The sequence below is a fragment of the Acanthopagrus latus genome, chromosome 5 (assembly GCF_904848185.1).
Source record: "Acanthopagrus latus isolate v.2019 chromosome 5, fAcaLat1.1, whole genome shotgun sequence".
Taxonomy (NCBI): Eukaryota; Metazoa; Chordata; class Actinopteri; order Spariformes; family Sparidae; genus Acanthopagrus; species Acanthopagrus latus.
Genome location: NC_051043.1, coordinates 1,386,712 through 1,405,674, shown reverse-complemented (window position 1 = coordinate 1,405,674; position 18,963 = coordinate 1,386,712). Strand labels below are relative to the sequence as shown.

General features: G+C 39.5%; 1 protein-coding gene across 5 annotated transcripts in view; it reads left to right on the top strand.

Annotated features, from left to right (window-relative positions):
• Positions 1–17,135, top strand: part of apba1a (amyloid beta (A4) precursor protein-binding, family A, member 1a) — a 50,750-nt gene extending 33,615 nt beyond the window's left edge. For 2 of the 5 annotated variants that reach the window (XM_037097939.1, XM_037097940.1), the window contains 8 exons: positions 210–242; positions 1,737–1,823; positions 2,375–2,560; positions 2,743–2,922; positions 3,235–3,447; positions 4,652–4,771; positions 4,881–5,021; positions 7,851–12,205. In XM_037097939.1, coding sequence (XP_036953834.1) covers positions 210–242; positions 1,737–1,823; positions 2,375–2,560; positions 2,743–2,922; positions 3,235–3,447; positions 4,652–4,771; positions 4,881–5,021; positions 7,851–7,922 — 1,032 coding nt within the window. In that variant the 3' untranslated portion in view covers positions 7,923–12,205. Of the gene's footprint in view, positions 1–209; positions 243–1,736; positions 1,824–2,374; positions 2,561–2,742; positions 3,043–3,234; positions 3,448–4,651; positions 4,772–4,880; positions 5,022–7,850; positions 12,206–15,821 lie in introns of those variants that run through there. The other 3 variants (XR_005075035.1, XM_037097941.1, XM_037097942.1) reach the window with 3 other exon arrangements.
• Positions 17,136–18,963: the final 1,828 nt, after the last annotated feature.

The window sequence follows — 18,963 nt, the reverse complement described above, 5'->3', positions numbered from 1 at the left end:
CAGTTTTGGTACTGCCCCAAATTCACCTCTTTAATGTGAACAATAGAACAAACACAGTGCAGTACAATGGCACTACAGTATGAGTATTATGTGATATAGACTGAACAACCCATCCCTGCCTCCCTCTTTGTGATCCAGGCAGGCTCTCCCTCTCCTGTGCACTGCTCTAACCCATTACTCTCCTGTCTGCTTTATTCCATGCCTGGCAGACGGCCCAGAAATTAGCCCAGAACAAGAAAAAGGTGCAGTACCTACATATCCGTCTCGTCCTCCACATGCCTAGCACTGCTTCTGTTGTTCCTCTGCTTGGCTCTTCCTATGTCTGTCAGTGTACATCACTGTCCTATCCTTTATTTCCTCTTCTGTCACTCTGATGAATTTTTGGCATTTTCCTGAATCCAGCAACCAGCTCTGTAGTGTCTGAGGCGAAGTTCATTGTTTTAGTCCCTCCCTCTTCACCATTTTTTTTAGTTCCACATCAGACATTTTGATGCTACTATAATCTGGAACACCATAGTTTTTGTCAAACTGGTTAACAGTTGGCGATGAAGGAATCCCATTTGCTGGATGCAGGAAACAGCTGCAATCTTTCTGACACTGTGAGGCCTAACTGGGTTTGTGATTGTATTCAATGTGTTTTCTCTGCTGCTGAGACTGTGATGTATTACTGTACTTAATGACTCAGTTGTCTTGTTTGCTAACCTAAGATTCAGGTGATAATGCAGTGTCAAATTATCTGTGTCTAGTACAGACACAGGTCTCAGATGTGAAAATAAGAGTAAAGCAATGCTCTGTGTAATTACACACTGCAGTTATTTAACATTAATGCCAATGACAGAATGCTAACATGTTCACTGTGATAACATGCTGATGTGATGTAGGTAATGTTTAACATGTTTACTTGCGTGAAACATTTTTGAAGCTAACCCAGCTAACTGGTTCCCTCAACAAAAGGTCAATGGGAATTTTCAGTTCATCTCATCTCAATATCTGCCGCTTTATCGGTGAGGGTCCCAGGGATGTTACCTTTATCTTTATTCAAGGGGTCGCGGGGGGTTACTGGAGCCAGTCCCAGTTGTCTCTCTTGGCGAAGGCAGGTGTACCCTGGACAAGTCATCAGCTCATCAGAGATAGGCAGAGATGATGGCAGAGGCCGCCACGCAAGGTGCCAACTGCACATCAAGAGCAATTTTGGGGTTACATAAGGATATAGATACTTCGAAATGCAGCTCAGCTCCGATTCGAACCAGCGACCGTCCGATCACTTGTCGACCGGCTCTACCCGCTGAGCTACAGCCGCCCCAATGTTCACTTGTATTCTGGATTACTACTGAAAATGAATGCTGTGGCAGTTACAAGTATGATTGTTACACAAGTGAACACCACTTTTGTGATTTTTGAGGCATAAATAAAACTGCCAGATGTAAAAAGCTAACATTAGGCATCAAATGAGCTACAGTGCCCATGTATGACTTTAATGTCACCACCACAAAGCCTGACTAAACTATATCATACACACTTGACTATTAATTGATCAATCTACAAGTTGTGTTACATGCTAAGAGACAAAAAGTACAGCTAAGGCTGATGGGGATATATCTGGCCATGAACCAAAGCAAAGGCCCACAGTTTGGATTTGAGCCCGGGGCAGCTTCATTAATGTGTGTCTAATAGTGCTTTGTGGGGTTGTGTGTGTGTGTGTGTGTGTGTGTGTGTGTGTGTGTGTGTGTGAATAGGCCTCCGAGGGTGAGCCTCAGCCCATGACAGAGGTGGATCTCTTCATCTCCACCCAGAGAATCAAAGTGCTCAACGCTGACTCCCAGGTACTCACCCTGACTGACATACAACACACAACTGTAGTGCATGTTGTTGTCATCTCAAGGGGACCCTCATATCAATTGCCATTTTAATATTACAAGATCTGTGCCAAAAGGGTTAAAAGTGAGCCCTGCAGTTTGACCAGGGGTTTGTTCAGGAAATAAAGCAGGCCACACAACTAATGGCTGAATTTGTAAATAGAAAAACAGCTGCAACATCAATTTGAGTCTTCAACCCATGCACATATCGTAAAATGTGTATCATAGCAAAGATAAGAAGCTCCTGATTTGACATCCATTACTGTTACAGTTATGTGAGTGGTATGCATAGCCTTTGATGGGCTAACAGTTGATGACTTATACATTAATGGGTGTTCAAGGTCCATTTAATTGGGATTCTTTTTTCTTTTTTTTTGCATGAATGTATACATTGTTTTGTTCTAACCCTTTCAGGAATATCCTACATATTAGGCTGTTGAAGTTGGTTAATTTTGTTGTTTAGTTTAGTTTCTTACCCCAGTTTTAGATGATATAAGTTACAGTTCTCTGACTACCAGGAGACCATGATGGACCACCCTTTGCGGACCATCTCCTACATTGCCGACATAGGCAACATTGTGGTTCTGATGGCCCGCCGCAGGATGCCTCGATCTGACTCTCAGGAGAACGTGGAGGCCTCAGACCCGGGCCAAGATAGCAAGCGCCAGTACAAGATGATTTGCCACGTATTTGAGTCTGAGGATGTGAGTCCAACAGCAGTAATGTACAGTATGTCTTTGCTCTTCATAAGGGTCACGATGCATGCATCCATCTCTGCAATGTTAATTTAGACAGTTCAATCAGCTGTGAAATTGACTACAATTTGTTAAAAAAGAACTTGAACTTGAGTGGACCAATTTCTCCCCCTGCCTATCCTGTCCTCCAGGCCCAGTTGATTGCCCAGTCCATTGGGCAGGCCTTCAGTGTGGCTTATCAGGAATTCTTACGGGCCAATGGCATAAACCCTGAGGACCTGAGCCAGAAGGAATACAGTGACCTGCTCAACACTCAGGACATGTACAATGATGACCTCATCCACTTCTCCAAGTCTGAAAACTGCAAAGATGTCAGTAGGACTCTGTAGGACTGTGAATCATTCAAAAAACATGGAATTAAAGTCATGTATTGGTAAAATAAAAACAAGGCATAATCATTTTCTTTACTACAGCTATTTGTTCTTACAGTGTTGCTGCTCAGAACTACCATATTAAAGTCACATTTACAATGAATCTGTACAATGAAATAACCACTGAAATTACACAGTAATAATTTGATATGTTTTCACTTTATGATGTGTAGAATTGTTAAACAAGTGAAAGACCATATTTGATTCAACTTTGAAATGGTTTTGTCTTGTTTCTGCCTACCTTGACCTCAGGTGTTCATAGAAAAAGCTAAGGGGGAGATTCTGGGTGTGGTCATTGTGGAGAGTGGGTGGGGCTCCATCCTGCCCACTGTTATCATTGCCAGCATGATGCATGCTGGACCTGCTGAGAGATCTGGCAGACTGAATATAGGAGACCAGATCATGTCCATTAATGGGACCAGTCTAGTGGGACTGCCGCTGTCCACCTGCCAGAGCATCATCAAGGTATGTGGATGTCATGGCTGGCTGTGGTTGACTGTACCTCCAGCTTGCTTGTGTTTAGGGCTGCACGATATTGGAAAAAAACTGACATAGTGATTTTTTTTAACCCTGCGATATATATTGTGATATGAAAAAATACCGGAATTTTCATCAGATGACCTGAACAGCATGTTATGTTATGCTGAACTGCTGCTATCTTGTGGACAATTAACCTGCACTGATCTAACCTGTTGTTGTCATACTGAGTTGTGTGGTACTAACTTAACTGGTCAGACTAATTAGTTGTGTTACCTCTGGTTGTGGCAACAGATACAAGGCACTGTTGACACAGAATAAGTGTTTGGTCAATATCATCCTTCTTGTAGCTGAAATAATTCCAGTTAACTGACGCTGCTTTTCTTTTTGGAACTGAGTCTTCATTTTCGGTGATTTTTTCTTGTTCCTTGCTCATTTTTCAAAGTTGTCACCAGCAACTCACTCCAAGTGCAGGGCGTGGTCTGCTTCAGCACTCTGATTAAGAACTAATGTGATTGGTGGATCGCTGCACATGCATGCGCAGTGTGTGTCTGGTACCCTTGAAATTAGATGAGTTCATTTGCCTCCTACATTGCAGGCCCCGTGATGTTACTATAGCTCACATGTACATTGCGATGACGATGCTCAAATGATATATCATGCAGCTCTACTTGTGTTTCCACAATACAGACAACATAACAAACATTATAGAGTGCGCAACAACATAAAAGCAAAATCTATTCAAAAATTGACAAAGTGCAATACAATGTGAAAACAGAAAAAGTGAGCATTGTTTTTTAAGCCGAAAAATGTGTTTCTTCATCTTTTGTTCATAGAGACCAACAAGAATCAGCAAAGCAGGACTGTTACAGTTCTTGCAGTAGCTTTTCAGCTAGCTAAAACAAGACTGAACAAGCTTACTGTGGCTAAAATTAAGTTAAGATTGAACATTTCAATGGTGCAAATGCAGTTAATTTAGGACAACTTGCAATTGGGATGAAAACTTTGAGGGAGAGTATGATTTATTTTAGGCTTATGTAAAAGAGGTTGTGTTTGTTGGTGGGAAGCCAGTGTAGGATCAGCACTGGCATTTTTCTACCAAAAGTACCAGTGGCATCTTATCATATGTATGATGGTGAAGTGATGTGCACCTTCTGACATTTCACTGTCATCACATGCTGTCTTTATGTAGGGTCTGAAGAACCAGTCTCGGATCAAGCTCAACATTGTCAGATGTCCCCCCGTCACCACTGTACTCATCAGACGGCCGGACCTGCGCTACCAGCTGGGCTTCAGCGTCCAGAATGGAATTGTCGGTAGCCCTGTGGTCCTGCCCTGATTCTATGAGAAATGATATTTGTTAAATTGCTTAAGCAATAATTAATCTGTCATGTAACAGAATTGATCCATCTCTTCGACAGATCTGTAGCCTTATGCGTGGGGGCATCGCTGAACGGGGCGGTGTTAGAGTGGGCCACCGCATTATTGAGATAAACAGCCAGAGCGTGGTTGCCACACCTCATGAAAGAATTGTCCACATCCTGTCCAATGCTGTGGGAGAGGTGAGACATTGAACTGGATATAGCAAACACTGAGATCTAGATCTTCAACAGGGAAATAAGTGGCGGTTATCCAATGGATTTGTGCATTGTATGGCTATAGAATTTTGTAGGAGATAAACTCTTTAATAACAAAGATAATTAATCACTGGTGATTAATAAGACACTTGTAAATGGGGCACCACCTCCATTTAACTATTTCAGTAATCTGGAAGAGATTACTCAGAATCCAACTGCGCAAGTTTGGCTTGAACAGTTCAAATCAATTTATTCAATTTCAAAATAAGATAGATAGATAGATAGATAGACAGATAGACAGACAGACAGACAGACAGACAGACAGACAGATTGATCCCAAGCTGGGAAATTTCGGTGTAGCAGCAGCATTATACACAGAGATAAGAAGAGGAGAGATAGAGGAGTGAGAGGAGTGAAAAGGTGACAGGAGAAGTGAAGTTAAAAAAGGATGGAGAGAACATGTCTCTCTGCCTTTCTGACCTTCAGCAGGTTCACCCAGGGGCAGGCTGACAGAGTTCACTTCTCCTGTGACATTGTGAGTTTAAGCTCACAAGACTTCATCAAACTAAACTATTGCTTTTAATGTTTCACGATCATGTTTTACCTGTCCCAGAATTTCACCATGGCTTAAAAGTGGGATTTTGTCTGCATGAAGACTAAATCACTTATCATTCAAAAAGAATTAAGCATGATTAAACACTTCAACATACAATATACAGAAGACCCAATACATATTCCTTCTAGTCCTACCTTAACAAAACATGTCAGAGACATTTTACTGGTAAATAACAAGTATTAAACACAGAGAGGAAGCTTCTGCAGTCTGTTCCCGTCACCAAAGGGAGGGCTGGTTTCTCCCAGACATCAAACTCATTAAGCAATAAAACTTCATCTTGGCTTAACAATAACATCGAGAAACGTGGAAACATCAGTTTTATGGATATATCCCACACTTTCATGATAAATTCAAATTAAGAAGATGAGACTGTAGTTTATTAATTATTCAGAACTTACTGGAAAATCTGAATGAGTATAGAGACTGCAGTGGGACTGGAATGTAACAGGCACGGGAACAACACCCTCATGAATAACGTTTTGACACGTGAGGGGTGAGGGACCAGATAAGGTTTCCCAGCTAGACTTCCCCCACTGTTGTTTCAGAGGGAGAGACGTAGACATCAGATGTCATTACCTAATTTACAATTGTTAAAGACACATTAAATGATAACATGTTAGACTCCATCGTGCTTGACCTCGTTTGACCTGAGGAAAAAGGAGTGCATCTTCTTTTGAGGGGGGAAAAGAACCAGATGTGGTTTGTTGTAAATTACTAAAATAGGTCTCTGGTGAGGTGTTTATAGCATAGAAAAACATCCTCCTCCTGCTCGATGGAGAGGAGAAGGGTCTGCCAGGTCAAGAGCTGAGGGGCTTTCCGGCCCATAAGCTGGAGCCAGTTTGGGTCAGAGGTAATCATGGCTGAACAGGACCTCTTTGAGATGCAGAGACGAGAGGACACATTCCTACAATTTTTAGAGTTATTAGCAGTGAATGCCTCATTTCAGTTACTATGCAGAAGAAGCAGCATTAAATGTCAAAATTAACACCAAGGACTTCAAACTGCAGTTTGCTTGGTTATAAACAGCTGTAGCAGCTACATGGCACCCAAAAGTATATACCAGTTCACCCAGTGTAAGCAGCTCTACACTTAATGCAAACTGCAAAAGACTATATCCTGACCTCTCTACGTATAATCCCAGGTCAGAAGACATCAGCCATTTTAAGTAATTACTCATATTTCATACGTCTTAATTTACTGAACCATAAAGGGACACAGTTAACCAGGGTAAATGCTGGACTTAAGCATGCACTACCAAGCCAGATGTATACAAACCCAAGTGCATGGTAAGGTATCGAAAACATCTTAGTCTTCTAGAAGAAGAGAGGGATTGTCACATGTACACCACTAACAGAATGATCCTCCACAAAATTATTATTTCCACTTTTGAGTAACATTTCATTAAAAGCTCACCCTACAAGATCATCTCTGAAACAGAATGATATTTATCGCTATATAAAAACTAAAGTAAACGGATTGTGTAAACACACCGCCTGGCTGGAGCAGCTGCAGTGTCTTCTGTCTCTTTAGGCAAAGCAGACAGGATGGATGGTGGAGTAGAACCTAACAAGTCTAGAGTCACTCTTGAAGCAAAAAGCAGCCCCAGAGAATGAGTGAGGAGATCGGCGTGTTACCACTGCTCAAACATTGCAAAAGACAGTTTGACACTGGAGCGTCTGTGTAAGATAACAGTTTGAGTCAAGCATTGAGAACAAAACAAACAAAGCAAGCTAAGCAATCAAAGCAGATTTGGTGACAATAAAAATGAGTAACACCAGCCCATACTTTAAAATCTAAAGAGCAGACTGCCATGAAACTGCCTGCCAAGAGGATCAATATCAACATTTTCCTGAGGTTTCCTCCAGCACAATGATTCAGAAAATCTTTACCGAATTTTCATATTAAGTGCATCATCGTTTGTATTGTATTCTTAATGAATAAGCGGCCACTGGTAGAAGTTCTGATTGTTGATTTTTTGTTTTTAACCACCTCTGTCATTTGCAGATGTCAGTTTGGCTGCTCTACTTTATTGAGAATTGAAGAGTATCATGGTGTTACTAAGAGGAGCTAATGACAGTTACTAGTGTTCTGTGGGATGTCTTGGGCTGGCAACACTGACTGTTCACCTTTGGCACATGATCTTCAAAGACATTTACTTTAATAATTCAATGAATTTAATGCTTTGTTCTGTTTGTCAGATCCACATGAAGACGATGCCTGCAGCCATGTACCGCCTGCTGACGGCCCAGGAACAGCCTGTTTACATTTAACAAGTCAAAACCCTGAACTCACCGACCCTTTAAACCTCCTCGAATCAACTGTCGCTCCCTAAGCCGACCCACTCAGCCCAGCACCCATCCTCTACCTTTCTAGCCACAGCTGATGGACTGCTGTAAGTTGTTTGCAGGATTGTTCTGTTGCACAGCCCCATTTCAAGTGCACAACACAGAACAACATAGAAACCCACATTATCCATCTATACTGATGAAAAGATTTGTTTTTGTACTTTGGCTAAAGGTACAATTATGTTTACAAATTATGCATTTTTAGAGGCTAGAAGTGCCTCAGAATCCTCTTCATTTTATTTTCGATGAAAAAATGGAAACTTCACACACGTTAGATACTTTATTTCTAAGAGATAAAAACTGAAACCTGATCGTGGACTTGAAGGCAATCAGCACATCCAGCCCTGACCTTCACACCCTGACTATACTTTCTGCCATGCTGCTATTTCATTGGCAGAACACTGCCTGTGTCTTGTTATTTTTCCTCCATCAATTTATTTATGTGCACTTTATGCACTCATGTTGTAGCTACATTCCATGGGACTGTAATCCTCTCAGTATACTTAACTTTGGTGGTTTTTGCACAACACTGAGTTCTCCACAAAAGGGAGTATGTGAATCTTGCTTACAAATGACTGTGTGAACACACAACCTTGTCACATTCCACACATGTTCTTCTGCATTTCTAAAGAGTCAACACTACAGCTCCATTTGCATGTCACAGTTCTACCAGGAAAGATTTACAACACTACTGCAGTGGGTTCTTACAGTAGTTGTTGTGCTTCCATTCAGTTTTACCTCTGTACATAGCACTAGCAGTAGCTCCAGTCAGCATGTAATATCCTCCATTATATTAATACCCCCCTTACACCACAGACTGGTGTCCAACCAGTGTGTCCAAACAAAGAGCTGACTCACATGAGAGCTTGTTACACCAAACCTGATGACCTAAGATGTCCCTGCTTCAAGATGTTTGTCCAAGATGCAGGAATAGAATGTTAGTCACCTGAATCCCATCTTTGTCTAAGTACAGTACAGGCTGATAAGTACATGGTATATGAATTCCAGAGAAAGTACAACTACACTATAATCTGTTGTACTGCACACAAAGGCATCATCATTTGGCTCCCACAGAAATATATTCTGCTGGTTGGACAATGTGGATCATATGGAGGAAACTTTGTGACTATAAAATACCACAAGGCGTTCACGTGCATAGTCAGTTTTCTTACTGAGTTTTGTGGTCTGTGCTCTGCCCCGCCACAAAACACCTTACACCAAATACAGTAACACTTAAACACACAGGAATACATTTCCACTGCACTGTTTCCATGTGTACAAAAGCAGTCATGTCATGCTCACCACTCTGCTGCTCTCATGTGCTTCCACTTAACTGTTTTTTTAACTGGTGTTGACTTGCTGTCAGTTAAACTTTTTTTACATAGAAAAATCTATTTGGAAAGAGCCACTCTATGGCTTTTAGTGTTTGGTAAAGGAGGTGTAATTAACAGTAGCTGATTGGTGAACTAAATAACGATAAAATAGAACCAGTGAGTGAAAAGCAGAGAGCAGCAGAGTTGTGAGTGTAGCATGAACTGCTGTACTGATGAATTAGTGCCGTGGAAATGGACACTATACTGAACTTATCAAGATGTCAGGTAAATAAAGTGGGATTCAAAATTAAAAAAGGAGCTGATGAGAAAATGTTTTCTTATCTTATGATTAACTGTACTCATAAATTAGGGGAAATAATGATTTATTTCCTGTCTCTAATATCTTATTAAGGCCCGACTTTCTTCATTCAGGGTAAATAATGGCCACAAACACCATTTGAGCATTTACAGTGACCAAGAAATCCCAAGTGCAACCATCACTGGTAACACCACTAGTTTTACTCATTGAAGTGTATTAAAAAGGTCTTTCGGGAGTTTTACTGCTTATATGAAATTTTTTTTAAAAGTCTTTCGTGTCTTCAGAAGAGGCTGCATTTAATCTCCAGTGATTTCACTCTGGGGCTTGGTTGCATTGTGGGTATTGTAGGCTACCAGGTTTTGAAATGTAGACTGGACTAGCATTGTACTCCTGTTAATTTTACTGTTAGACTCATTATGGACAGCTCAGAAGGAATGATCAAAATTGATAAAGCAGAACCAAAGCAGAGATTTCCATGAATTCTTCCTCCAGGTGCCTACATTACCCACAATGTAACTTGTGACTGAGTGACATCACTTGAGGCATACATTTGAAATGGTATCTTTTCATTAATATAAAACTTTTAGAATTAATTAATTTTAGACTTATTAAGTGTTGTTCATACATCATATCAAATATTACAGTGGCAGAAACAAAAATAAGTAAAACCTTAGTAAAAAAAAAAAGATGAAAGCATGGAGTTGAGGGGTTAGAAGCAGCTTTATAGAACTGTTTTACGGACTGGTTTAAAATGGGGTCCTGATTTACACATCTGATCTCTGATCTCTCAGGCAGGGCATTCCACACTCTGGGCTCTTAGAGCAAACACATCTTCACCTTCAGCTTTGTCTGATGATTTCAGGCTGCACATTTGGCCGTAAGGGGAGAACAGCTATTAGAAATAAGAAGGTGCCAATTCAGACAGAGCCTTAAAGTGCTTTAAGACACAGGCAGCCAATATAAGGAAGCTTAAATGGGGTGATGTGGTCACATTTGGTGGAAGCAGTTAATATTCTTTTTATGTGGATGTCTATTTTAAGGTCTCAATCAAATAAAACACCAAGAGGCTTTAGTTCACCCATGCAGTTGTACCCAAGACCTGTAAACACTTTAATATGTAAAATTAGTGAACTTACCCCTAAAAGTCAATAAACAGTGAAATGATGAATGTGTTAATTAACTTTCCATGAATTTGGTACATGCCAGAGAGTAGATCTGAAATATCACCAAAGACCTCTTCCATAAACATTCTTACATGTAGCATCATTTAATAGACACATTTGTGATTGGCTGACAGATTGTATTACCAGCTCAATATGTCATTTGATATTAACAGAGTCATTATCAGGAGGAAGGAGGAACATTAAATGTGAATGTAAAATAGATGATTAGATTGAAATGACACTTTTTGAGTGAAGGTGATAGTTGAAGTACAGTTCAGCTGACTTTTTCTCTGCAGTTATTCAGAAGTAATAAATGTCATTGATCTGACCATCAAGAAGAATAGAAAAAAAGAGCTGTGGGTCAGAAATATTTAGTTTGCCCTCAACGTCACTTCTCTGTTTCTGCAGTTCAAACTGGTCAGGGGTTCAACTCCCAAAAGAAGTGCAGTGGGTTTAAATGTTTTAAAATCTGAAACATGATTATTTTAAGGATCATGTAATAATATTGTGTATTTACACACCAAATAACACAATAACGTAGCTTGTTTTTCAAATTTGAATGGTGCTTATAAGACTGGATGACAACATGACTGTACCTTTAAATGACAACGTTACTATATGTTTTATCCCATTCTTTGCATTACTGTTGATCATTTCCAAAGTGCAATATGATGGATTTTTTTTCCCCATCTCCAACAAAATCAGCTCAGATTAACTTGAAACTTAGAGAAATCTGTCACAGTGGACATTGTAATCAAGGTCTCAGTCAAAGTTGGGAAGTAATTTGAAATAAAGCAGCTGCCTCTAAAAAAGGAAGGTTCTGTTGTGTAAAATGGAATGTAGAATGTAGAAGAAACATGATGGGCTAAAAGAGGATTGTGGATGTTCTTGATTATCTACTGTCTTGTGTAGAAGGTAAAAGTGCTGACCACACCTAACATGAGTCTCAAAGACAGAAGCAAAGCAAGCAGGGATTTTTTTTTTTTTGTTTTTTTTTTTTTTTGTTAAGCAAGCACTTTCTCGACATCATTTCTATTTACCAGGAGGTCAATTATGAACCTTATAAATACAGTAATACTATGTTAGTGCTCGAGTTGTCCCTACTGGCCAAGAATAGAAAGTTATCAAAAGTTGTCTTTCATGCCAATTAATTAACAAGTTGACTGGTAAATGCTAAGAGAGCAGTGGTCAGATAAAAAAAAAAAAGGTTTAATAAAATTGTTGGTTTGTATGCTGTATTACTGCAGTCACAAAAAAATATCCTAACCATTGTGCTTCATGTGCTTGTAAACTATATAAGAATAGCTACACATTTCATGTGAACTCAAGTGATATTAGTTTGTTTGGACCAGAAGAAGATGGGAATTCAAAAACGAGAATCTTATTTCGTCTAAAAGAGCAATTTGTAAGATATGGCTTGAATCTTTGTTTTCTTTTGTAACCCTGACCTAACATTATCAGCAGAATGTGAAGACACAACAGTGCCTACTGGCATTAGCATGATAACTGGCTAGTCCATGCCCATCCTGTCTCGTATTACCACAGTGAGGTAATAAGAAAGGGGCGACATTCAGATAGCACCGTTCATTTCAGCTTGGTGTCGCCAACCTTTAGTGTATTAAATAAACAACATAAACTCACAAAATGTTGAGAGGGTATATTTTACAGCTATTTTCCTTACGAAACAGAAAAATGACTAATTACACCGTTAAAGTGAAACTCTCACCATGAAAAAGCATAATTACGACAAAAGACGCACTTTTAATATTTACTGTGTTTTCGTTCGGGTCAAACTCATTTTCAATGGGAGTGCTAGGGGCAAATTAGCGATAGCATCAAAATCACTATTTTTAAAACACTAAGAAGCCTCGACACAACATGAAACTTTGCTCATAGTATCACCAGGGTCTCTACACATGAACACGAGCATTGAGAACATTGTCCGTGTCCACAGAGTTTACTAAAAAGAGAGTTTTTTAACAACTCACCTTAGCAGTTGCTTGTTCCGCGAACCACCGTCGTGGCAGCTGAGAAATATCGATCTCAGAATGCAATGTAACATGGAGGATAGTTAAGGTGGAACTACTGTCTTCCGGCAACAACTATCCACGCAAGATCTCACGTGCCTTTTCCTGCTTTTTATGTAAGTATTGTTTCTTATATGAGACTCCTCTTTCAACTTTGAGGTCAATATTATTTTTCGCTAACGACAAAACAGCGAATTATCTGTGCATTTATAAGGAACTAAGCTTTAGGAGCGTTCCACCTTAACTCTCACCCATGTTACGTTGCATTTGGAAATTGACACTTCTCATTGGCAGGACGGCAGCGAACGGAGTAAACATCTGCTAACGTGAGTTGTTCAAAAACTCTCTTTTCAGTAAACTGTGTACACAAACAATGTTCTCAATGCTGGTGTTCATGTGTAGAGACCCTGGTGATACTACCAGCAGAGTTTCATGTTGTGTTGAGCCTTCTTACTGTTTTAAAAATAGAGATTTTGTTGCTATCGTCTATTGCCCCAAGCACTCCCACTAAAAATGAGTTTGAACCAAAAACAAAAATACAGTGAATCTTAAAAGTGCCTTTTTCATCATGATTATGCTTTTACACATACATATTCACAAAAGAAGTCTAGATTGCTTTTTGGCGAGAGTTTCACTTTAAGGCTCAAAATATTCAAGATTATTTTAAGAAAGCTCATTCAATAAACTGTAAATGTAAGTGTACTTAAAAGGAGACAGGTACAGAGCTGTTGTTAAGTGTTTTGGACTAGACATCACCCAGAATTGATGTTTGCTATTAGGATTGACAGATTATTTTAAAGTTGGACAGTATTTTCCCTTTCTGTTCTCAAGTTTTTACATGATGAAGCTGGATGCTATCCTTCCTTTTTAAAACTAAACCAGTCTGAATAGGGGTTCGCCTCATGACGTGGACACTTACAGTGCAGATAAATGACTCATTTAAAGAAGGCTAGTAAATGTGGACAGTTGGGGTTCTTGATGAATCTGTGGAAGCGCTTTTCTCCAATTTAGCATTTGAGCTCAACATGAACTCACTGCCCCCTCCTGTTCCTCTGGGAATGTACCTGCCTAAACTACACAACTTTTTTGGATCTGACAGACTTTTAGTTTCCTATTGGATATTGTGAGCAGGACTTGTGTTATATTTTTACACCCCGAGGCTAAACTACCGTTCACCTCAACTTGAAAACCTACTCCTTATTCCAAATTTCTGTCCTCACTGATGAAACTCATCTTGGCCTTACTACTACTACTGGACTTTTTACGATGGTGAAACTGATATTGAGGAGGTATAGGGGTGATGGCAGCCATTTTGAAATTTTAACAGGGGCTTCTCTGGAGCCACACGCTTACGCTGTACCGTTACTCACTTCTAGTGTGTGTGTGTGGTGTGTGTGATAACAACCAATGTACTCCATGTTCAAAAACCAGCTGTATATATAAAATACACGTATGATGAAATATATAGAAAATTATGTAAAGGTATATACTTCTAATGGTTTTGTGTGTTTGGGTTAGCCTATAGGCACACTTCAGTCAATAGAAAGTGAGTGGTGAGTGGAATGTAGGATTGTGTGAAATAACATTCATGTAGGATATATATCTATATCTATATATCTATATCTATATATGTATATATGTATGTGTGTATATATATGTATATATATATATATATATATATATATATATATATATATATATATATATATATATATATATATATATATATATATATATATGTATATACATATATGTATATACATATATGTATATGTATGTATATGTATATGTATATATATGTATATGTATATATATGTATATGTATATATATGTATATGTATATATATATATGTACTGTATATGTGTATATATATATGTATATATATGTATATGATGTATATGTATATATATGTATATATATGTATACACGCACATATATATATATATATATATATATATATATATATATATGTATATATATATATATATATGTATATATATATATATATATATATATATATATATATGTGTGTGAGTGTATATATACACACACACAGACACACAGCTAGAGCATAAGAGGTGTGTGGTGTTACCCCTCCATGGTCCGTCAGGGATTGTACGCTAACGTGACACAATAAAGCTTCCCAAGGAAACACACACTTGCAGCAGATGCAGGCAGTAGGGTTGGCTAACATGTATCTATAAGTGCACTCATTTTGAATGTAACTGAAACATTAACTCTAAATGTGTCAAAAGATTAAAAAGAAAAACAAAAAAGTACAAGAAAAATACCATTTCTGTAAAGCAGCAGCAATGTTCATTTATTTGCTAGCTTTTTTTCTGTGATGTTCTAGCTATTGGAGCTACATTCCTGTACCAGAGCCAGAATGTTTGTTACAGTATTTACAACAATAAATGACTTGCAGAAGGACTTATGGTTGGACTATGGTGTAAAAAATGTCATAAATGCCATTTCTAACATTGTGGTTTTCTTGAAATTTTGTGACTGGAAATATTTGCTTTCCTCAGCTGGTCTTGCCAGTATTGTAGGTTATGGGATAATGTGGCAGTACATTTATTGACATTTTGATGTTTAAAAGCTGCAAAAAGTTAGATATTCTTCCAAACTGACTTTTCTTTGTAGGCTGTAGTGACTGTTGGATCAGTCACTTTGTTCTAGACTGAAACATCTCATCAAATATTAAACAGTAATCAATGGATCAAAATGGGTACATGCATGAATGCTCCCCAGAGGATAAGTACTGTTCAAGATTTATTAATTCAGGATTAATTTGTAATTATATAAGATTGTGAATCAGTTTCACCTGCTTTGGTATAAATGAAAGTGACACCAGCTGCAATGGAGAGGCAGAACGTAGACAACTCCCAATAAAGGAATGGTTTTACATGTGGTGGCCTCAGACAGGTGCTCTCTCCCTATCCTTCCTGACTGATTCTTTGCTAGTTTTCTGTTCTGATAGTGTCCTTGTCTCTACTTTTAGCATGAGGCAGTACCATCAGACCGATCAGGTTGCACAGGTAATCCAGCTCCTCCAAGACGGCACATCCATACTGGCGATCGCAAGAAGGTTTGCTGTGTCTTTGTGCACAGTCTCAAGAGTATGGAGGAGATACCAGGAAAATGACCGTTACACAAAGAGAGCTGGACAGGGCTGTAGAAGGGCAACATCCCAGCAGCAGGACCGGCATTTGCTCCTTTGTGCGAGGAGGAACAGGAGGAGCACTGCCAGAGCCCTACATAATGACCTCCAGCAGGCTGCTGGGGTGCATGTTTCTGACCAAATTGTCAGAAACAGATGGCATGATCTTTTGCCAAATAGCAGCAGGGTGAACAGACTGTGGCTGGGATGCTCTCTGAGTTTTGATTGAGAAACCAAGTGATAGAAAAATGAAAATACTGTACGTGATGTATGAGGGACGACACAGCAATTTTTCATGAACCTTACATGACACTATGTAATACATTTTGCAAAAAGATTTAACTCAACCTACAGCAGTCTTAACAGGAAACCCTGTCATTCAACCATTTAGAGTTTAATTTTGGAGCTAGGCTCACAAACTGTGTTTCAGGATTTCTGTGTTCAGGATTTAATGGGCGGGTCAAAATCATGCAAATCATGGCCGCGTTATGTAATGCATCAATAAAGTTCTTACACTCAGCACATTAACTTTGTGTTTTTTCCGCTCGCTCTAGTCTTGGATAGCATCTCTTAGAATAGTTTGCAGCTAGCTAACCAGTCAGCCAGTCAGCTAAACAGTCATGTCTCCTCCACATCACTGCTGCATCTTTCCTGGATGCCACAGTGTGCAGAGTAACAACACCGTTAGCTTATTTAAGTTTCCTAAGGACGACAATGTAAGGAAACTGTGGATCGATGCTGGAAGACTTGTGACATTTTCTTGATTTGAGAAAAACCTCCACTGGATGGACAGGAAAAGTACCTCTCCAGCTCTCCTGTTTCTGATTTTCCTGCCCTCATGGACAGTGACGGACTGATAATCTGGAATTTGGGCAGATGCCAGAGGGCTGTTTGGGCCAGCCGACCAATCAGAAAGCAGCCCCAAGATCATTTCTTTTGGCCCACGCAAAGCATCAATAAAGTTCTTACGCCAAATGAAAATCTCATTTCTCTAATTCTTTCCCTTCAACTCATACAGCAATCTAATCGGTCCTTACATACCACATCAAATCTTTATATCACAGTCAAGGTTACTTTTTACAGTCACAAACTTTTCTGTATTGTTTTATAGTGAAATTTCTTACTCAGATGTCCAAAAACGTGCTTGGTTTGAAATAAAACAAATCTACCTGCATTTTTTTTATTTGATTATTTGTTTGCAAAAGTTAAAACGAAGCAATGCCTTGTGGGAATTTCGAGACTGAGTCGGGTAGACCGTGTCTGCATGGTTGTTGGAAGTTGACTGAGATTAAGCTCACAAAAAAAATGAATCGAGGCGTCAAGCGACACAAGGAGGGAGCGGAGAAAAAGAGAGAGAAATCTCAGAGAGCACTGTTGGCTGACGTGAAAAATGCGGCAAACTGACTGAGTTGTTTTTAAAATCAAGTGCAGCTTCAGCTAGCACTAGCGCTAATACTGCTAGCACTAATGTTAGTTTAGCCAGCACACCAGGGAGAAAGACAGGACAGTGAGAAATATGAGCAAGCAGAACCGTAACCAGGGTTATGAAACTAGTGAGGTACAAACCATGTGAGCAAGCAAAGCATGCAAGCAAAAAAAATTCAAGCACTTATTTATGAATAAAAAGTAAAATAATTAGTGTTTTAAACTGTGCAGTTACACAAATACACAATCACATAATGTTGTTGACTGGATTTTTATGAACTTTTGGTACTCTCAGATACTGTATGTATACTGTGTGACCTTTTGGAGGGCTGACTCCAGAGGGTTCAACTCACTAAATGTACATAAAGAGGACAGACAGACAGACTTATGATCAGTTAATGCAAATGTGACAAATAATACTGCTTTTTTCATTTCAATTTTAACCAGGTAAGCATTTGAGAACAAATTCGTATTTACAAAGGCTGTCTAATCTTCACAGTATTACCTTTCGGAAGGCCAGGTGGATCCTCCTGCGTCCAGAGGCATCCCACCGTCTGAGTACGCTTTCCTTGTTGATATTTCGTTTGCTCTGTGAAGTGGAGATCTCCCCCAACGGAGTAGGGGAGAGAGCAAGTGGGACAGATCTGCCCAGTCCCTGAGCAGCACATGTTGTAGTGGCAAATAAATCTGGGTCACAATCATGCAGATAAATAGATTTGGGAAATATCCTGTGCAGTCCCAACTGTACTCTAATAATGAGTTTTGAGCCTGATAACCAATGTTTCTCGAAACAGTGGTGTTTCGGAGTGGGGGGGGGTTTCGAACAGCAGTGTGTCGGAGTGGAGAGCCTCCAGAGTCCCCCTCCTTCTCGTTATATTACACTAGCTAACGTTATCTAGTGAGATGAGATGACGATGAGATGAGATAAACTTTATTGTCCCCCCCGAGTTGAAATTTGTCTTGGGCAAGTTGCAGTTACATGCAGTTGCTGCAAAATAGTGTTTTCTTTTTGTTTCAACAAAACTATTATCATGACAGATGCGCGAACAGGCGAGTATGTTCGTTCCTTACCTCTCATTTAGGTCTCATCACACGCGGAGAATTTCTTCTTCTTCACCCCAAAACCAAAACATGTCCAGTCAGTGCCAGTACACGTGATGCGCTGCGGCGTGACGGCTGTGATGGTTAAAATAATTTGTGATCTTTCTATGAATTAGAATTTCATATTTTTTTGTAAAATATATATTTTTATAAAAAATCCCAGGAGATAGCAGCCGAGGTATTTACCTCAGGTACCTCATAGCTAGTTAAGGCCATGCTTATTATAGGAGTGACCACGCGCTGAGGAGCCAGGCCCACGACAAAAGCGGCTCAGTTGACAAGCTCAGAATAGAACACATTCATGGGGGAGCCACAGGGCTAAATATTTAACTGGAAGTCATCAGTAAGAGCCAAGACATCCAACAATTTAATAGAGCCAAAACAGCAGCGTGGATCTTCAGGAAGGATGGCTGAACACAGGCCAACCATTCACCGCGACCTCTACAAAAAAGGTACA